Here is a 19,875-nt window from a genome sequence, read left to right as displayed (position 1 = left end):
AAGCAAAGGGTGGAGTCAACAGAAGCTGGTGACCACAGCCTGCTCCCTGAACCCCACACAAAAAACTAAATGTTCCACAACAAAGCCCCGCACTCATCTGCTGCTGCCAGATAAAACCCTGCCTGGGTTTAAAGTGATTAAGAGCATTCAATCAGCTGCTTCGCAACTAAGATTTAGGATCAAATTAGAAGGATCAGATGGGTGTGACAGCTGTGCACTTAAACATCCTTTAAAATCATTTTCTGTTAATAATTCTAACATTAAACAACTAAAGTGAACACCCAACAATGGCCACCAGAAAGCGGATCATTTATTTCTGTGAACTAATGTTTTAAACTTTGAGTCATTCAAAGTAGTCTTGGGTTACAAATGGTACCCTAATATTACCATAACAATAGCATAGAGGGGCCTGCATGTGTCTATGTATCTGTATTAGGTTATTGGGCAATCGTGTTGAACAAAAGGCCCTGACCTTAGGTGCCCCATACCATGTGGCGACGATGCCATTAACCCTACCAGGGAACCATATATGCTCTTTCAGTAATTCATCTTTTTTTTTTTTATCTATTTCTGACTCTGTAATTTCGGTGGCTCTATTACTACATTATTTATTTATATTGTGAATCATGCGGCCCCTGGAGAAGAAACCACACGACGTTGCTCTTCAATTACAGACCTCACAGTCTGTAGCCACGCCTTGGATGAATCCCCTCCTCAGAGCCCTGAAAACTGACAGCAACACTTTTTTGTCAAACTCTTTCCAACAACTTCATATTTCCAACAACTTCATATCAGTTACAGTTTTCACCAAACAGGCCACTAAAGCTGTTACTTTTCAGCCTAGTTTATTGTCTGCGCTGACAGTAAGCTAATCTGACTGTCAAGGTGAGTATTTAGACAGTACATCTGCATCCATAAAGTACAAAGCAGGCTGCATATTTGGATGCTAATCAGCTGAGATTGCAACAGTGTGTTGTTTATCGGTTCTTCTTGTTGATTTATGACCCAGTGCTTTGTGGGTACAAGCAGGAAAAGAATGGTATGAATGCAAAAACATGTGTCTCGAGGATGTGTGTGTATGCTTAAAGAAATGGGGTTGGTGAGCATAAACAGAAGCTATTACATGAGCAGCTTTGACTAATGTCAGAGGGTTTCCTTAGTTAGGGTTTCTCAGATAATAATATTTTCAATTCATCTCTAATAGCAAGTTAAACGTTGTCGATTTCTTGCGAGATAACATGTTGGGCTCTGTGAACCTGAAAGCGATGCTTTAACAAGCAGAGCAATTGAGCGAGCTGATCATTCTTTCATCCAGGTATAGTGGAGGATTTTCGCCTTCTCCATTTAAAAAAAAAATGCACAACCCGGTTCCTGCTCCTGAGAGGGAACGCCTATTAAACGCGTGTGAGAGCATGAACGAGCCCATTTCTCCTCGTGCACGCTCTATTTACGGTAAAAGTTGCTGTTTGCATCTCTCATACAAGCTTACTTCCCAAAAGAAGATTTACAATTTTTTTCACTATGACAGGCTCACCACTGCTAAGTGAAAATCAGGATGAGCACGTAAGACGGCTTTATGTAAACATTACACCAGAATGATTGACAATTGGGAGGACCACTTATTTTGATGATCCACCCAGAGAAGCACATCCTCCACTATGTCTTGTGTTACTCTTATTAACTTTGTGTTCATGCAATGCTTTTGCTCTCCATTGGCAATGCACTTGGACAAGTAGCTGTGTGTTTAACAGTGTCTCTTTTTGGAAGAATATAAATAAACATTTTTTTTAAACTTGTTCCATAAAATCTAAAATAAACATAACACTTAATAGGTTGATTTTGTAGTATTTGGAGCATTTATTTATACTTGTACAAAATTTAAGGGTATGGAGGACGATCTTTTATTTCCGGGTGGATCATCAAAATAAGTGGTCCCCCTAATTTTTAATCATTCTGGTGATACGTTTACATAAGGCCATTCTAGGTTCTCATCCCCAGTTAGCTATCAATTTCTGGGCATGCGCACTTTTAGGGCTATATGTGTTGTGAGCTACAGTTTCAGACTGTCATTGAACCTCACAATTCTCACCATGGTTCTTTGAAAACGGCCAAGGGTGGTGAGAGAAAAAATGTCTATGAAGTGAATGAGAAGAAAAGAAAGGCCTTAGAAGAGGCAGATATATCTCGGAATGCTTTGCACAGAGAGCTCTCCTCGCAAAGCATTATGGGATTTGCTGTCACAGCGGCCCGTTGTCGCCATAGGCTACCAGAGAGTGGCGACTAATAACAAAAATGGCGCAGGCACCACATGGTGGAGGAGGAGTTATGTGACCAATGGTGCAAAAAGCAGTGATCATCTGTCCGACTGGTGAGTTATCTGAGTTTGCTATTTAGTTCACTATAGTCCCCGCTCTATATAATAATTGAGGTATTTATGGGGTTAGTGTGGACGTTCGGACACAGTAAGCTTGTATGAGCTATGAGAACAGCAACTATTAAACAGAGTGTGCACGAGGGGAAATGGGCTCGCGCATGCTCTCGCACACGCATTTTTTTAAAGTGGAGAGGGCGGGTCTTTTAAAAAATTTGTGAAAACCCTCCACAATACCTTTATATATGCATGTATAATACATGGCTTTAGATAAACTATAAAAGTCTGTTATTAGTCCATAAATAGGAGAAAATGTATGTGGATCAGCCTATTATAATTAGAAGCTCAAAGGGATTTATCAAAAATATTGATACATAGGCCATGCAATGATAAAAGCATAATTAGACTTCAATAAAAAAAGAAAAAAGAAATATTCATTCATTTAATTTACACCTATACAATTTGTGAAGTTACATAAATATATATATATGTTGTTTTTGGTACTATATAACTTAACTGAACAGACTTTATTGGCTATGTTAAAGATATTAAGGATATCTATGCAGGAAGACTTTATTTCCTATGGTAGAAGTTGGCTGAGATGCACAAATTTGTGACAAGCTTTTTTCTGCCCTTGAATTTATTGATTAATGTAATGCTTCATGGTAGGATAGTATTTACTTAGCAGCCTCCTGTGTTTGTCCCCTGTTCTGTCTTTGCAGATGAGCCATGCCCTGTAATCCCAGCTGAAGGGTGGGATACAGCAAAGCTCTCCAGCTGCTCTACCCTGGTTAGTAAAGGGATGGGAAGGTGCTGGCTGGCATGCAGCCCAACTTCAGGTCAATACTTCCAGAGACTTAGCAACTGCAGTGGCTGCCTTAAAAATAAGTCTTCATCCCCTCCTCTTCTGTATCACATAACCTCTTTTTTATCCCCCATCTGCAACCTACAGCTTGGCAAACTTTTCACATCGGGAGCTCCCTCTCTTCCCTCACCATAAGTGACGCCCAGATTATTCCATGTCGTTTCTATTTTCGTCTAACCGCAAAATCAGTGCTGCTGCCTCTCAATGGGTTCTGAGGCAGACTGTAGGGAGAAATCCCAGCCGGTATTTCACTCATATTTCCCCGCATGATGTTAGCTACAAGTACCTTTGCTGCAAAGTGTGCAGCATAATCTTCCCCGGTTAAAAACAGCAGCGCACCACGTTGTCTCCTGGACTCCTTGAGTTACTTTTTATTTGCCTTCCACGCATTTGGTTTGCAGTCTAAGTTAACGCTGTTTTAAAGACAGTCGCATTAAAATGGAAGGTTTAGCTAACGGTCAACGGATGCCTGCGATGACTTTCACTCGCTCTCGAACGATGACTGTCCACAGACAAGGGCTAGTCCCGTTTTATCATGAACTTATTGATAATATTGTTAGAAGCAGTGTTTGTTAACTCGGCTGTAATGAACAGTAACGACGAAGGACCGAAGAGAACAGAAATACTTCAACTTCTCTCCGTTACCACAAAAAAGTAGCCTGGGCGAAGACAGGCAGAGGGACCGTTAACTCACCGGCGGCTCCGTAAAGGATGAAAACAAACATTAAAAGTCGCATTCCGTTATTAGATACAGTCCTCCGGTTCTGTGCTCGGTTTGTGGGTCTAGCCTCCATGGTTTCTCTGTGTCCGTGCACTCCGGCACTCTCTGATACGTCCTTCTTTCTTCCCCACTCTTGCCCTCTCTTTCTCTCTCTCTCTCCCTCACTCGGCTCGCGCTTCTGGTGAACCGCTCTCCATGGCAACGGAGCCGCGTGGGTTGTACCTCCTAGACAGGACAACAAACAGATCCACAACGTAGCTCTGCTCAAAAAGTGTACCACAAAAATTACAGATGAGAATATTTACAAAACAATAAAAATTTATTTTAGGGGTGTTTTATTTGGAATTACAGAATATAGAAAACAACTCTCTGACCATTTCTTTGTATGTGATCTTTAGCTTCTGTTGGCCAAATTTTATATATTTATACTTTATATTATATACTTTATATTTCTATATATCCATAAATGTAAAATTACTATGACTAAACCATCATGTTTTTTCTTTCTTAAAGGAAGCAACAATTTATTTCTCTACATCATCCTCTTCCAATAACAAAAAGGCTGTTAAAACTTTATCTCTATGCTTTATTTTATGTATGTAAGGGGACATAAGGGTTAGGGTTAGGGGCATATAAGGGGCATATAAGGGGATTCATATAATCCCCTTATATGCCCCTTATAAATATGCTTCTATGTCTTCACTTTACTATTTTTACGTTGAGTCTGTTTTTTATTCATTATTACCGTACTATTTTTGTTGAAACCCCTGGCGATTGTTCTTTGGAAATTGTACTTACATCTTCTTGTATTATAAAATTCTTTAATAACGCTTAAAAAAATGAATTAGAGATGAGAACGGGGTCAATTACTTACATTATTATTAGTAGTGTGTAGGCTTAAAATGTAACATTTAACACTTATTGTATTTATGGACACATTTCTGGTGAAGATGGCTACATTGTAGCCACAGCTGCCCTGAGGCGTGCTGACAAAAGCAAGGCTCTCTCAACACCATCAATATCTGTGCCCCAGCTGAATGACACAGTGAAGGGTGGGATACAGCAAAGCAAAGAACCTTTGCTGCAAAGTGTGCAGCATAATCTGCCCTATCGAACCAGAGCAGCAGACAGATATTTTTCTTAAACTTCTGCTTTAGTTAGCTTGTATTTGCACTGAAAAGAAACAAAAAGCAAGGTTTTGCTAACGGTCAGTGGATGACTACTATGACTTTTATTCACTCTTAATCGACTGTCCATATAGACAAGAACTAGTCTTATCTTTTATTGGCTCACATTTACAAAATAAGACAACTATACATACATTTTTTAATGGTTATCGTACCTCAAACAAAGCTTCCAAGTTAGTGGAAGCCTGAGTAAGTACTGCCAGCAAACAGCAGAGGCAGCAATGTTTATGCCTGCTGATCTTGCAAAATTTCTTTTCAGGCTCGAAAAGGACAAAGCAAACACTATCAGGACGAAGAGTTGGTACATATTGCTTTATTTAACATGACTGTATGGGTTTTTTAGTGTTTCAGTATAGGCATGGTAGCTGACTGGGCCTCTTTAAGATAGGATATGATACCTCCAAACCCCCAAGAACACAGGTTTATGACAAAAACATTTTAATATGCAGCATTTTTTACATGAATGTCTTATTCTTATTTAATTTGCTTGTTTGTTTTTAATGCAAAATCTAAAATTGGGAATTAAAGGTGATAGCAACACGTTTAGCACCTCTTGGCAAGTAAATGACATACTCAGGTTTGCCAGCTCTCTCTGTACTTTTTATCAGCCGAGAAAGTGTAAAAATGAACTTTGAAAATAAATTCTTATCTGGGGTAGGGTTTCTTCTTTCTTAGGACTAACCATGCAGGCATTTTAAATACTTACCACTAACCTATGTCTATTTTAGTTTAGATTAACAGGAAATATGTTTAACAACTTCTAATGATTCTATGAGGTTTGCTATAAAAATGATCTTGCTTTCACAATCTGATAATGTTTGGCATACTAAAATGTTCTAGCAGTAGAATATTTATTGCAATGAGAAAAAGGGAACAACAAAAACTATCTAATCAACTTAATTATTCCAAAGGGAAATTAAATGTTGTTATAAATTATAGTCTTTTGTTTATCTTAACAAGTTGTTGTATATGTCAATAGCTGTAGACAGGAAGGAACAACTAATTTGTTCTCTTCAGCTGCTTCTGTGCTTACAGATCTTAAGAAATGAATTTATTTTGTTATGACACTTTGTTGAAATGGCTTAGAAGGTTGGCAACTTTAAGATGAGAAAACGAGAAAACATTTTCCTCAGATAGGTGGAGAATACTGTATGTTGACACGCGTGGATAAAGAGGAGAGCATTACGTTGAATTAGTACGTCTTTTATCCTGATTTCATCAAGTGTATCTGTGGAGATAAGGAGACAAATCATTCATGGAGGTCAACAGGCCACACATTGTGATGCTGTGCAACACATTCATGGGTGGGATTATTATTCCTCATGTATGGCTTGAAAAGTTATCTGTATCACATGAAGTCCCAAAGGTTGTAACTCCAGCTTTTCTGGCTGTAGCTCTAGCTTATCATGCTTAGTGTTTGTAATATGGCTAATTTACTGGCTAAATTGCAAAATAATTTGTGTTGGAAGAAAGCTGCTAAAACTTGGAAACCACTAGGCAGACACGTTAATGTTTCTTAGGTGTTTGAGTTTCTTTCCGGTCTTTCTTTCTCCTGCTGTTTATTTTGCCTTACTGTTGCAATTTTAGTTCATTCTCCTTTTCACTTTGTATTATGATTCCCTGCAAAAGTGCTCAGCTCCTTCGAACTTTTCTACATTTTGCCACTTTTCAGGCTTCAAACATAATGATATAAAATTGTAATTTTTTGTGAAGAATAAACAATAAATGGGGCACAATCATGAAGTGAAATGGAATTTATTGGACATTTTACACTTTTTTAACAAATGAAAAACTAAAGACTGGGGAATGCAAAATCAGCTCCTTTACTTTCAGTGTGGCAAACTCTTTCCAGAAGTTCATTGAGGATCTCTGAAAAATCCAACGTTGACCTAAATGACTGATGATGATAAATAGAATCCACTTGGGTGTATAAATGCACCAGTTCTGTGATAGTCTCAGAGGTCTGTTTAAAGTGCAGAGAGAATCATGAAGAACAAGGAACAAACCAGCAGGTCAGAGATACTGTTGTGGAGAAGTTTGAAGCTGAATTTGGACACAAAAAGATTTCCCAAGCTTTAAACATTTCAAGGAGCACTGTGCAAGCGATAATATAGAAATGGAAGGAGTATCAGACCATTGCAACTCTACAAAGACCTGGCCGTCCCTAAACCTTCAGCTCAAACAAGAAGAAGACTGATCAAGGATGCAGCCCATGATCACTCTAGATGAACTGCAGCCTTTATGGAAGAAAGTCATTTCTTAAAGATATCCATACGTGGGAGACACAGCAAACATGTGGAAGAAGCTGCTCTGGTCAGATGAAACCAAAATCAAACTGTTGGCAACAATGCAAAACGTTATGTTAAAAGCAAAAGCAACACAGCTCAGGTGGTGATAGCATCATGGTTTGGGCCTGCTTTTCTTCAGCAGGGACAAGGAAGATATTTAAAATTGTTGGGAAGATGGATGGAGCCAAATTCAGGAGAAAATTCAAGAAAATCTGTTGGAGTCTGTAAATGAGATGGAGATTTATCTTCCAATAATCCAAAACGTAAAGCAAAATCAAAAATGGAACAGTTCACGGATAAACATATCTAGGTTTTAGAATGGCCAAGTCAAAGCTTGTCTGCCTGGGTGTGTGTTTCCTGGATGGGGTCGCCATTTACAGTTACTTTTTGTATCTCTGCTTCTGTCTCCTTGAACCCCAGTCGGCCTCGGCAGATGGCCGCTCACACTGAGCCTGGTTCTGCTGGAGGTTTCTTCCTGTTAAAAGGGAGTTTTTCCTCTCCACTGTCGCTACAAGCATGCTTAGTGTGAGGGGTTGTATTTGAGTCAATAAGTGATGCAATCAACTGGTTTTCCTTAGATAGAAAAACTTTGAATCAATTTGACTGTATGATCTGGTTGAACAGTAAAGTGCCTTGAGATGACTTGTGTTATAAATTGGCACTATATAAATAAACTGAATTGAATTGAACTAAAATGTTCCCTTAAAGTCAGGTTTCCCACCCTGAAAGGCCGGGTTCCAATATGGAAGTTCCTTGTATAATCAACTGTAAGCTATGATGAAAACCTGTTTCATTCAACAAGACACGCTAATAAGTGTGCATCCAGAATGTTAAGTGTAGCAGCTGCGACTCTAAACTGAACCAATTAAAAGTGGAGTTTGCATAGAGGAAGTAAAGCTTATGTTAATGAGAAGTACTTTAACCTTTTCTGGTTGTCGCCATCCTGGAATCCTTGTAGTGTCCTTGGGGATCTCTAGTTGGTGCTCGACCTTGGTCATGCTAGACAGGTGCTGACGCCAGCAAGATAAGCCGGGGCCAGGTGGATGGGTGATGAGACAGCCATCCACAAGGCCCGCCTCTTATGCAATGGGTTCTGGTAGGCATCCCCTCGTCCTGGCCTATGAAGGTGATGCATAATCAGCCTGTCCTAACTCTGTCCCTCCAGGTTCCGGCTGCAGAGCTGAATTGGAACCTGCCTGGAGTACTTGGGGCTCTGGGGAGGGGGCCCCTTTGCTGTGGGTGGGCGCCTTCACACTAAGCAGATGTTTCCCCGGTTGTGACTGGGTAGGTTTAAACTGTTTCTCTTTGGCTTCCATGATGCTGTTCCTGTATCTCACTGGGGACCTACCACTGTGCAGGGAGATGCTTTCTGTGAGGGCGCCTGAGACTGCTACAGCCTTTCAGTGCCCGCCTGCCCTTTGCTGCTTTTAATTGCTGGGAATTGCAAGCCTTTTACTGTCCTAACCACAATTAAAAATATACATCTCCAGGTGACAAATTCACACTCATATACACTCTGTAAACAGAAACCCTCACATGATCCACACACCAACACAGATACAGAAATGGTTAAAGGTCCTGCTAAGACAGTTTGATATAAGATCAATTTCATACTAGATTCAATATATTCAGTTTTTCATTAAGATTAAGTTTCAAGATGTCCTTTTTTAAAGTGAAACTGACTTGGCACATGTAGGTCACCATTTAACATGGTATGCCTGAAATTCCATGACTTTATATGCACACAACACCAACGAAAAAATAATTTGCCTATGACTAAACTTCCAAAAACCACACTGAAAACGACAGTTTGAAAAAAACTTCTGTTACGTTACATTCAATTAAATTCTGTTTTTGTATGCTTTTTCATTGTGATTGTTGTTTTTAGATAATTACAAGTAACTAATGTTACACTTTTTGCTGTTTGTCTAAAATACCTCCAATAAAAGCATAATCTTTAGGAAAAGGCTGGTTAAAAGATGTTAAAAGCAAGAAACACTCTAAATAATTATTTTCCAAATTGTTCACCCAATATGATGCATTTATGTGAAGTATTGGTCTATGCAAATGGGTGGAGCTGTTAAAAAAAACTTAAAATTTAGTTTGATACACAAGTCTAAGCATTTTCATGAAAGAAGAAATAGATCTAGGTTATTTCTAAAAATGTTTACTATGTTAAAAGTAAAATCATTTTTATGCAGTATGTGTGTTCAACAGAATAAAAAAAAGGAAAAAAAAGTGAATTATTGGGAAATCCCCTTTTCAGACACACTCCTTGCAAAACACATATTAAGATTGAGCAAAAATTATTGTAAAACCTCTCATTGTTCAAACTACCATTTACTTTTTACTGATGATTATTGCTCTTGCAGCAGCAACGGAGAAAAAAAAGAGAAAAAAGTGTTGGATATTGTTTAAGAAGAGACGTAACTTTTTCTGGTTTCGGCAGATCCCTGAGGAGTAGTATCAACTCTGACAGCTACTGATTACACTGCGGTGTCTCTATTTACCCAGTCAAGCCTATTTTTAGATTACACATTTAAATACACATCGCCTTCTAAAAATATTCATACATGTGTTTACTTTTTGACCTTTGTCTGCATAAAACACTCAATTTTGTATGTATTTCACTGGGATTTTATGTGACATATAAATGCAAAGTGGTGGATAATTGTGAAGTTAATGTTTTACAAAAGTCTGGTGAAAGTTTGTATTCCGCCCCTCTGAGTCTGTAATTAGGATGACTACCTTTTGTCGTAACTTCAGCTGCAGGCCATTGGGAGTACGTGTTTACCTACGTTACTCATCTAAAGACTGAATCATTGTCCGGTTCTTTTATAGAAAGTGGTTCAAGCTTGTTAATTTATGTCTGGACTTTTACTTTGCCATTGTCACTCATTATGATAAACATGTAACCCATTCGATTATTGTTTATTATTTGGCCATTGTCCTGCTAGAAGATAAAAATGTCACAGCTTGGTTGATATGCAAAAGTTCATAAGCATACGGTTGTAATAAAATGATCATCAGAGGAAGCAGTTTTTTCCTTTATAGACTCGTTTTCTGGATATGTAACTCGTATTAAATGATAAAACTGGGTGAAAAAAAGCCCAGAGGATTATCTAGTGAAAGAAAAAGCAGTCACAGGCCACTGGAGCGCTGCAAACATTTTCTCCTAAAAGCTTCACTACCCCCCCTACCACGCTGTTCTGAAACAAAGTGGTAATAAAGCATTCTCGCATTGTTCTTTTCATTGAGATAATTACAGCTTTTACTCATTCAGGAATCTCTTGCTGTGTGCAGCAGTGCTATTATCGTGCACCGAGGCCCGAAGTGTTAAACATGCTTCCTCAGCAGTTCGAGGTAGACATCATATTTATTCAGTAAAGATAAGGAGAAATGCTTGTTTCAGTGTTGCTCCTTTGCATCCAAATACTAGTTTTGTTTTAATCTGTGACATCCTGAGATGTCCATCTTTGAGTCCCTACTTAGAGACTTTAACATCTCTTTCAGATCTGTAGTTTGGCTTCATTGTGATAAAAGCAAGACCTACTGTATGTATATAACACCAGGCTTTTATATTATCTGGTGGCTCTCAAAGTGATATAAATCCAAAAATGAAAATACTTTCATTTTGTTAAACAGCTGGATCCCCTCTCTTCGGAGAGACAAAGATGGTTAAAGAGGGAGTTTGATGTTGAATGAAAAAAACATTCCCACACTTTTAGTTACCTCTAAACATTTAGAGGTCCAAAAGGTAAATTGTTTCACTAAGTCTTATTTCACGCCATTTGTGTAACTGTATGATGTTTCAGAAATGCTTGAATGTGTGGCAGTAAACAGCCTAAAAGCATTTATGATGCATAACCTTTGTAATTGTGGTTGCCTCACTGGAGGGTTTGTGCTGCAAATAATAAAAAAAAAAAAAAGGTCCTTCATGGCAAACCCGCATTGGCACTAACTCCCCTGTGACCAGCGGTTGCACATCCACAGAACACAGGCTGTCTGGGACGTTTGGTTTTCATGGTCTGTGAAAACAGCCTTTGTTAAACAACAGCATTCCTCACAGCTCACACTGGTGAGCCATTTGTCTCACACCTCAAACACCTCCCCAGTCCTATCCTCCTCCCTCCTGTAGCCACTATCACCGTCCCATCCTCTGCCAATGCTCGGACGTCTACGGTACGGAGAGGTCACCTAACTGCTGACGCGACACACTCCTGTTTGCAGCTCCATGTAGGTTCTTTCCCATAATGAGCTTGCACTGAAATGGCCCACTGCAGTACACACTGACCTTTAGAGTGTGTGTATCAAGTCAATTAACACAGCTTACCCGTTACAGTGAACTTCAACATAGTGATGAGTAAAGAAAGATAAATTTGCTTATATTACGCATGTCCTTTAAAATAATCTAACGAAAGGGATCCTTTATGATGTGCATCATGAACATGATAGGAACAAGGCTGTATCACAAAGCTTTTTATGTTGAAAGCTATACAATTACAGCCAAACTGTTGGACAGGAGAACAATATACCTGTCTTAGTGAGTGATCTTCACTGATAGGATATATTATCACCTAAAGAGAAGTTATCTAAATGTATTAGGGTTACAGGTACAGAATATAAAACTGCAGTTTTATCTGAATTAATAGAGAGCGCCATCTGCTGGTGTTCTGGTAAAGTATTTACTGTCTTCACATACACGGTGCATAGCAATAACGTTGATGAATATATCTAGAAATGTTATATGATAGAATAACACAAGTAATGCAGGATTTGAAAATGTCTCAAAGTGTCTAAGGTATTGTCTCTGAGGTCAACCTTATCAACCTTTTCCAGGCTGAGGGCCATTTCATGGGTACTGAGTCATAGTAAGGGCTACTAATACTGATCTATGAACTGGAGGGATTAGCGGTCACCTAAAATTCATGTTTAATCAACATATTTTTAATGTTTTTTTTTTCTTTTTTTTTCGTTATTAAACAAACTGTAACCTACTTCTACTAAGTATTTGAGGCAAATATTTTCCATATTTCTACAACAGAGGACATTGGCCATTTCAGATTCTGGAGAATAGAATAAGAATGACCTTCATTCATGACCTCTCATATGGAAATAGACATAGTATATAGTGTATGCCCCCAATGTGCAGATACACACAGGGGTAAAAAATATCAAAATTAAAGTAAGAATTAAGGAAGGGCTTCATCAGGGAAAATTGGCAACATAAGAAGAAATAATGTACAATTAATAATTGAAAAAAAAAAGAAACATATTAAATGATTCCAGAGGTTGGCAGGTTTGCATGGTAAGCCTAAGAAAAGCGCAAAAATGTGTAGCCATATTTATGCATTATAATACTATTAGACAATTTACAAGAATAAAAATACCTGTTAATAAAACAGGGATTTAAGCTCTTATAGCGTTTGTTGGGAGCTGTGATGGTTATTAGGTCTAACAGCTGCTGGCAAAAAGAATCTGTAATAATGCTCCTTTGCAGTAGTCTGTCACTAAATGACCTCTCCATCTTTACAACAGCTTTGGATAAAGGCTCAGTGTGCAATGTATTACTAAAAGATGACCTTTTTTTGGCGTTCCATTTTACTTTAACACAGTTTGGAAGATTATCAAATAGTTGTTTCTGATTAGAATATTTTAGTTTTCTTGCCAATCCTGACTGCTAAATTAAATCATGTGACCCACTTTAAAAGATTAAAACCAAAATAAATTTTGCTCTTCGGATCATTTGTATTTGGAAAATTAAGTCACTCAGTTCTACGCTACCTTCTTTGGTCAATAAACTGCTCAGAAGTTATAAAAAAAAAAAAGAAAAAAGCATAGAAATTCATTGCTATTAATTTGTGTTGCTAATAGCAGTTAGCATAGCCATGAAAAAAAAAATTATATATATATATATATATATATATTTTTTTTTTTTTTTTAATAATCAATGTTTAAGTGGGACTGGTAAAAAGCATATTTCAAATGTAAATAAAATAAGTTCCTTTATTTGCATGAACCATCCTTAAATTTGCCTCCTAACTCTTAACATTAAATTGAATATTTTGGATGTTTGTTTTTCTAGGATGACTAGTTGCCCTCAGAAATAACATTTTTAGAAATTTTAATTTTAGTTGCAATTTTAAAGCAGTTTTTAAGCAAATTTAATAAAAAAAAAACACACACAAAAAAAAACAACAGTACACGACAATACATTGAGTTCTTCATGTTGCCTCATGAAAGCTCGAATGCTCTCTCCTATGTGTCCGTTTTTGGAAGATGAGATGTTGCAGATGAAGTGACGACAGGGAGGGATGGTGGAGAAAGGATGTGAAAGCCCAGAGGGAGAGGGTCATGGGTAATTTGCAGTGAAGGCAAGAATGCCGAGTAAAACAGAAAGGTATGAAATAACAATCAAGTGAACTGTGTTCTCAAAAAGGTTCTCAGATGAATAGACTGACATGGGCATTTGTGCAGGGTTAGTGAAAATAAACTAAAATAATACTGGTATAGTTTATTTACACATAATAAATTAACATTTATTAGATAAAAGGTCTAAACTTAAAGATAACTCACACCACTGTTTAAGTTTCATGTCATGTGCCATTATTGGAAACGTTAAATTAAGGTACATTTTAATTAAATAAAAATATCCTTTCAGTGTTTTAGTATAATTTTTTTAACAGCTGTTATTAAAAATTAATGTCAAACCTGAAGAGGCCTGAAAACTAAAAGAGGAAAAATTTATAGTGACCGAACACAGAATTAAAAACTAAAGGATAACGAAAAAGGGATATCTCATAAACCTCCACACTACAAAAGCAAAGACCTCAGAAAACACTGCATACAGTACAAGGCAGCAAAGCAGTGAACATTCTGCAGAAAATCCCTTTGCTCCTAAAAACTTACAGCTGTGATTCCAAAGGCAGAGTTTATGGTTTTTAGCAGTAAAATATAAAGGGTGCAAAAACATATGGCTGCTATTATAGGGTGTACGTTGTCGAGTCAGAGCATTAAAAGTATATATTAACTAGGAAAACCACCAACATGTACCAGCCTTTTTTGGATCAAACCAGCACTAAAAATGGAATACTTGCCCAAAATGATTGGATGTTTTTTTTTTCTATCCACAGAGCTCGAAATAACATGTCTCATCCACATGGAAGCATGAAATTCACCATATTTTTTAACTACCCCACTAAATGTGCATTATATTGATGAAAGAGGTGTTTAGAAGACATCTAAACTTTTATCAACAAGTAAATGAAATGGTCAGCCACAATGTTTAATCCAAATAATGCTAATTTTAAAAGAAAATATTACGTTAGACCACCAGCTTGAACCTTTCAGGCCATGGGGAATCCCTTTGGTCAAGTTTAATCCAAACTGGGACTCTAATGCTGGATTTTGCAGCTGAAACCGGGACTCATGGGACCAGGCAATGCTTCAACTAACTTGAGTCTAAGTTAAAGGTAAAGTGGAGGATTTTCACAAATTTTTGGAAAGACCCACCCTCTGCACTTTAAATAAAATAAACATGCACAACTTGTACTGGCTCCTGAGAGGGAACGGTTATTATAAGCATGTGAGAGCATGCATAAGCTCTCTTCTCCTCGTGCAAGTCCTGTATAAAAGTTGCTGTTTGCATCGCTCATGTCAGACTCCCCACGATAAGTTAAAAAGCGGACAAGCACGGAATGATTGACAATTAGGAAGACCACTTATTTTGATGATCCACCCTGAAAAAACTAAACATCCTCGACTATACCTTAAAGCTAGGTCACTGCTCCAGGGATTTGGACTTCTGCTGCCCTCGCCTGTTTCAAGGTGACGTGCATTTAGATAATGTGTCAATTCAAATTAGTTTCTTCCTTCTTTTCACATTTGAAAACGTATTTCAAGCCACATAACTGCTTCCCAGTGGCTATTTTTCATTAATCATTAATTAGAGATATCTGTGAAAAGCAATAGTTGCAATTTTGCTAGAGTATCTAATAGGATTATAGTTACACGGATAAAGTGTATAAGCCCTAGAAATACACTAAATGCATTCAACCCAACCTCATTGTTTAATCTTAAAAAATGTAAAGTCTGTTTAAAGGGTTAAAAAAAATGTTCAAATAATTACGTTCTATGTTTATTGAAATAAAATCAGAAAAAATATAACACAGAAAACCCCTGCATTTTAAATTACCCCAAAACAAACACTTACATGAATAGTTTGCAAATATGCATCAACAAACTATAATTTTTAAACTAAATTCTGAATTATCAAGCTATATTTATTAAGCTTAACTTCTAAAACGACAGATGAGACAGAAGAGATGTTTTTGTCATGCTCTCTTTTAAAGACAACCAATCAACTTTTACCATCCAATACCAAAAAGAATCCAGAAGGGAGTGCAAAGCTCCATAAATTATCTGATATTAAATGTATTTCAGTCTTCTCTTAGGTAGGCCTCAGGTATCTCCTCTTCATCATTGTTGCTCCCTTGGCTGGCAGCGTATTGTGTCATCTTTTCAACCTCCATGACTTTAGTCTCTGCAAGCTTCTTTTCAGCATCCAGTGACAGTTTCTGGGCCTCCTCCACCTGCGACTGGGCCAACAGAATGTTTGTCCTGACCGTGACGGACGCATTCTCTGCTCCTAAGCACACACAGGTACAAAACGCTCAAAGTTCTAAGATACAACATCTCAAGTTCAGACTTTAAAACAGCTTCATTAAGCAGGACATGTTGTCCATCATCATTCCCTTTGTCTCCCCCGCCCAAAGACCTGCAGAGTGACAGCTAACGATCCGTCCACTGTCTGAAGATGAAAACCAACAGGTGAAAACACTTCAGACTTTCAGATGCAAACCTGATATGTACGCCGCCTCGGCAGCCATCTCACACAGCCTCACTGAGGTCACCCAGGTCGACTCAAAGCGCTTCATTTCCTCTTGTTTAGAGTTAACCTGCCACAAAATAAACCCTAGTCAGACATAACTAGATTTACAGCTTTCTGCTTTAAGATTTTTAGTTGTAAGATTTGAGCATGTAAAAGAAACTCTTCAATGTGAAAGGAACACAGAGACTGACCTCTGCACGCTGGCTAATGATCACCTGCCAGATGGCATCTTCTTGTGCTGGACTCAATTTTCCTAAAGAGTCTAAATACTGCCTTTGTAGGGCGATGAGTGTGTGCACAGCCTGTTAGGAAGCAAATGGAAGGGTTGTAAAGTTTATAACAAAAATAAAAGACAACTTAAAGAGACAAAACTTATTAAAATGTAGGATTTGATTTAAACACCCTGGGGTTAAACTAAAAGCTACTTCTTTTGACAAAAGAAAAAACAATAAAATCAGACCCTAATAGAAACAAAACTGTCTGAATTATTCTTCAATTTTCTTAAGCCAAATATCTGTATCTCTTTAAACGGATGCACCTTTGATAAATTGTATCTTTCGTATATTTCTTCTGACATGGAGCAGTTTTTGAGAAAAAAATGTAAATCATTATCAAGTCTATGCAGATTTGCTTATTATTTCAGTTTGATCGATACAGGCATTGTGCCGATGCAATGACTTTTCATATTTGCAGATTGATTTGTAGCTTTTCTTCTTTTAAAGTTGGAATCCTACAACTTTATTCTCATTTATCTTTTTTCTTGTTAGTCTGACTCCAATGCTCGGACATAATTTTAAACCAAAATGACAAATAAATAATTTAATTCATTAAACCACAGTGATTCTAGCATATGTCTTTTTTTTTTTACCCACTTTTGGAAAAGTGTAGGGTCGTGACACTCATGTACATAGGGTTAAAATCAACTATAGAGATTATGCTAGGTTAATTTGTTTTTTTTTTTTTTTATATTTGTGCCTCTAAGGCTACGTTCACACTGCAGGCCTTGATGCTCAATTCCGATTTTTTTATGAAATCCGATTTTTTTTATGTTGCCGTTCACATTTCCAAATATATGCGACTTGTATGTGATCTCCTGAGTGAACTGCAGTGATGCAACGCGTGTCCCACATGTCCCACCAGCAAGCTCTGTGTTTACGGAAGTAAACATGGATGGTAGTTCCGGAGCACATCTAGTGGTCTTTTCCAACCATAAAAACTCAATATTTTCAATATGTCGAAACATAAATACTGCTCTCCGCATCATCATCCGCAATGGTTGTTGTTTTTCTTGCCGCTTCTGCCTAGCAAGACGCAGAATAGTGATCTTTGCCGGGTATTAATGACGTTCAGGTCAGATGAATCTGACCTGGCCGTTCAGACACAGGTCGCATTTGAAAAGATCAGATTCATATTGGATTTAGGACCACATAGCCAAGTGGCCTGGGTCAGATTGGAAAAGGGGTGTAAATCACACCCATCATGGCGATTCAATTCAGTATCGACTTCCTGACCCAACGATTCGATTATTTTCGATAGCGAAGAATACACCCCAAAATACTTCCACAGAAATGACTTGAACCCGCAAGGGGTGTGTAAGTCACCTTTTAGTGCTTCAGGAGTCAGAAATTACATAGGAGCGATTGGATAAAAATAGACCAGAGGGGGAAAAAAAAAATCTATACTCTTGCGGACGTGTCAGACGTGAAAATGCATTGGATCATCGGCTGCTGGATCGACGCATCGACACAAAACTGTTATTATTTACAACCCTAATTTATAGAGGACATTTTATAGTAGAATAAAGCAATAATTGTTACTTCTTTTAATTGATGTAAAACTCTTGGATGGCTCTTTTTGCAGAGAAGCAAAAGTGTCCTTTAAAGAGGTTTTTTTTTTTTAATGATCACTTGACTTTAGAGCTTCCCCAGCAAATGTAAAGTATCAGTCAAGTCTCACATTAAAGGAGTTTCAGTCCCAACATGAAGCCATACCTTTGCATACTCTGTGATGGCATCAATCAGAGCCAAAGTGACCTGAGAGAGGAAAGTGCTTGAACTGTCTGTAACCAGAGAAGCTGCTCGTCGGACCAGGTTGTCATGAGAAAGGTTTTCAGCCTGCAGAGGTGGAATTCAGATGGGTTTACTTCAGCGGAAACTTACAAATATGCCCAACGAGGACTTCACTGCAACACTCACCTGTTTAAAAGGCACAGCACACAGACCACTGACAACTAGAGGAGCCACACCTGAACGCAGCACACCTGTCCATAGGTGGGATTTGGCAACAGATGGATTTATCCTGAACAGGAACCGAATAGAACTCCTGAACAGAACATGTAGTGTTAACAAACAAACAAAATATCCCAGAAATGACAAAGACAAAAACGCCACACAACAAATCTGAGAGGAAAATGCCGATGATTAAAGATAACTTCTCTTTTTAAGGGTCTTCTAAAAACTATCTAATGACAATTTAATCAGAACATTTCGTTTACATATATTAATTGTCGATATAAGGACAGAGTCACATTATGTAACTGTAATTACGACCAACCTGAATAAACTGAGATAGTGCAATCTCCTCCACAGCGCGGCCATGTTGGTCCGCCAAAATAAAGAAGTTCCTCCCACGATCAAAGGTTCCCCCTTCTTCTTGATAACTTTACAGCACTGTGCAAGATAATAGATGGTCACCTAGCGCCATCTCGTGGCCTGTAGTGAAACGGAACCTTCTTAACATTAAAGATTTGATCCATAAAAAAAAAAAGTTATTTTCACTTTCGTGTATTGCTGAAATTACATAATATATTTTTTTCCTATTTGAGTGCATGAAGAATGAGAAATAGTTTTCTTATAATGAAAATTATTCATGGTTTGTCCATAAAATGATCAGAGACTGAAAAACCTGGAGGTATTTTTATTGTTGCTTTTATAGCATTTTTGTGGCTTATTTTTTATTTATGTGTAGTGTGTTGAGCAGTTGTGGTGATTTTGGAGGGAGGATACTGTTGTTCATGTGGTTAAAATGTGTTTACAGTATAAACACTATTTTTCTTACACAACATTATGAGTAATAATTTCTCCCTAAGTTAGGTCCCTATGAAGATTTTTATTAATATTATTATTTTTTTTTTTTTTTTTTTTTTTTTTAAGGTTAAGGACTAATGAGTGAATATATCTTAAAATATGTGCTGGTTGTGGTCAGGGTCAAGTTAGGCCAAATTAGTCAATTAACAATAAGGAGAGGTCAATACAAAATCCTTCTTAGGATAGAAAAACACAGTGTGGGGTTATGTGTGCTATTAAGAAGAAACATCAACCAAATATAACACTTGTGATATGTTTTTATTTTACATTAAAATGAGATTTTTCTTCATTAAATCAAAATGTAGAGTCAAACATAATGGTCAGAATTAGGCTTTAGAAGTTCTATAAAATGATTGGAGCTTCTAGTGACCTACAAATACAATCTTCTGAAATATCATACGGAAAATACATTTATGGATATGTTGATTATCACATTTTGCATTATTTTGCTGAGCCTGTGTTCACAA

The 19,875-nt window shown here is 37.5% G+C and overlaps 2 protein-coding genes across 3 annotated transcripts in view; both read right to left on the bottom strand.

Annotated features, from left to right (window-relative positions):
• nectin3a (nectin cell adhesion molecule 3a) overlaps nt 1–4,116 on the bottom strand; it is a 54,051-nt gene extending 49,935 nt beyond the window's left edge. For both annotated transcript variants that reach the window (XM_038303359.1, XM_038303360.1), the window contains exon 1: nt 3,931–4,116. In XM_038303359.1, the coding sequence (XP_038159287.1) occupies nt 3,931–4,030 (100 nt within the window). In that variant the 5' untranslated portion in view covers nt 4,031–4,116. The remainder of the gene's footprint in view (nt 1–3,930) is intronic.
• An 11,440-nt stretch (nt 4,117–15,556) lies between these two features.
• LOC119795344 (diablo homolog, mitochondrial-like) lies at nt 15,557–18,978 on the bottom strand. Its single transcript, XM_038303286.1, has 6 exons — nt 18,876–18,978; nt 18,518–18,644; nt 18,314–18,436; nt 16,514–16,624; nt 16,293–16,389; nt 15,557–16,079 (listed from the first exon to the last, which is right to left on the bottom strand). The coding sequence occupies exons 1-6, from the start codon at nt 18,917–18,919 to the stop codon at nt 15,871–15,873; spliced, it is 711 nt and encodes a 236-aa protein (XP_038159214.1). The 5' UTR covers nt 18,920–18,978; the 3' UTR covers nt 15,557–15,870.
• Nucleotides 18,979–19,875: the final 897 nt, after the last annotated feature.

This window comes from Cyprinodon tularosa, unplaced genomic scaffold (assembly GCF_016077235.1).
Source record: "Cyprinodon tularosa strain WSP-4 unplaced genomic scaffold, ASM1607723v1 ctg51, whole genome shotgun sequence".
Classification (NCBI taxonomy): Eukaryota; Metazoa; Chordata; class Actinopteri; order Cyprinodontiformes; family Cyprinodontidae; genus Cyprinodon; species Cyprinodon tularosa.
The sequence above is the reverse complement of the archived record's forward strand: the minus strand, read 5'-3'. Positions and strand labels throughout refer to the sequence as shown.

Coding starts and splice junctions, on each gene's coding strand:
- LOC119795344 (XM_038303286.1), bottom strand. CDS start 18,919: ATGGCCGCGCTGTGGAGGAGATTGCACTATCTCAGTTTATTCAG. Junction 18,645..18,875: donor CACTATCTCAGTTTATTCAG/GTTGGTCGTAAT, acceptor TGTTCTGTTCAG/GAGTTCTATTCGGTTCCTGT. Junction 18,437..18,517: donor GTGCTGTGCCTTTTAAACAG/GTGAGTGTTGCA, acceptor CCACCTCTGCAG/GCTGAAAACCTTTCTCATGA.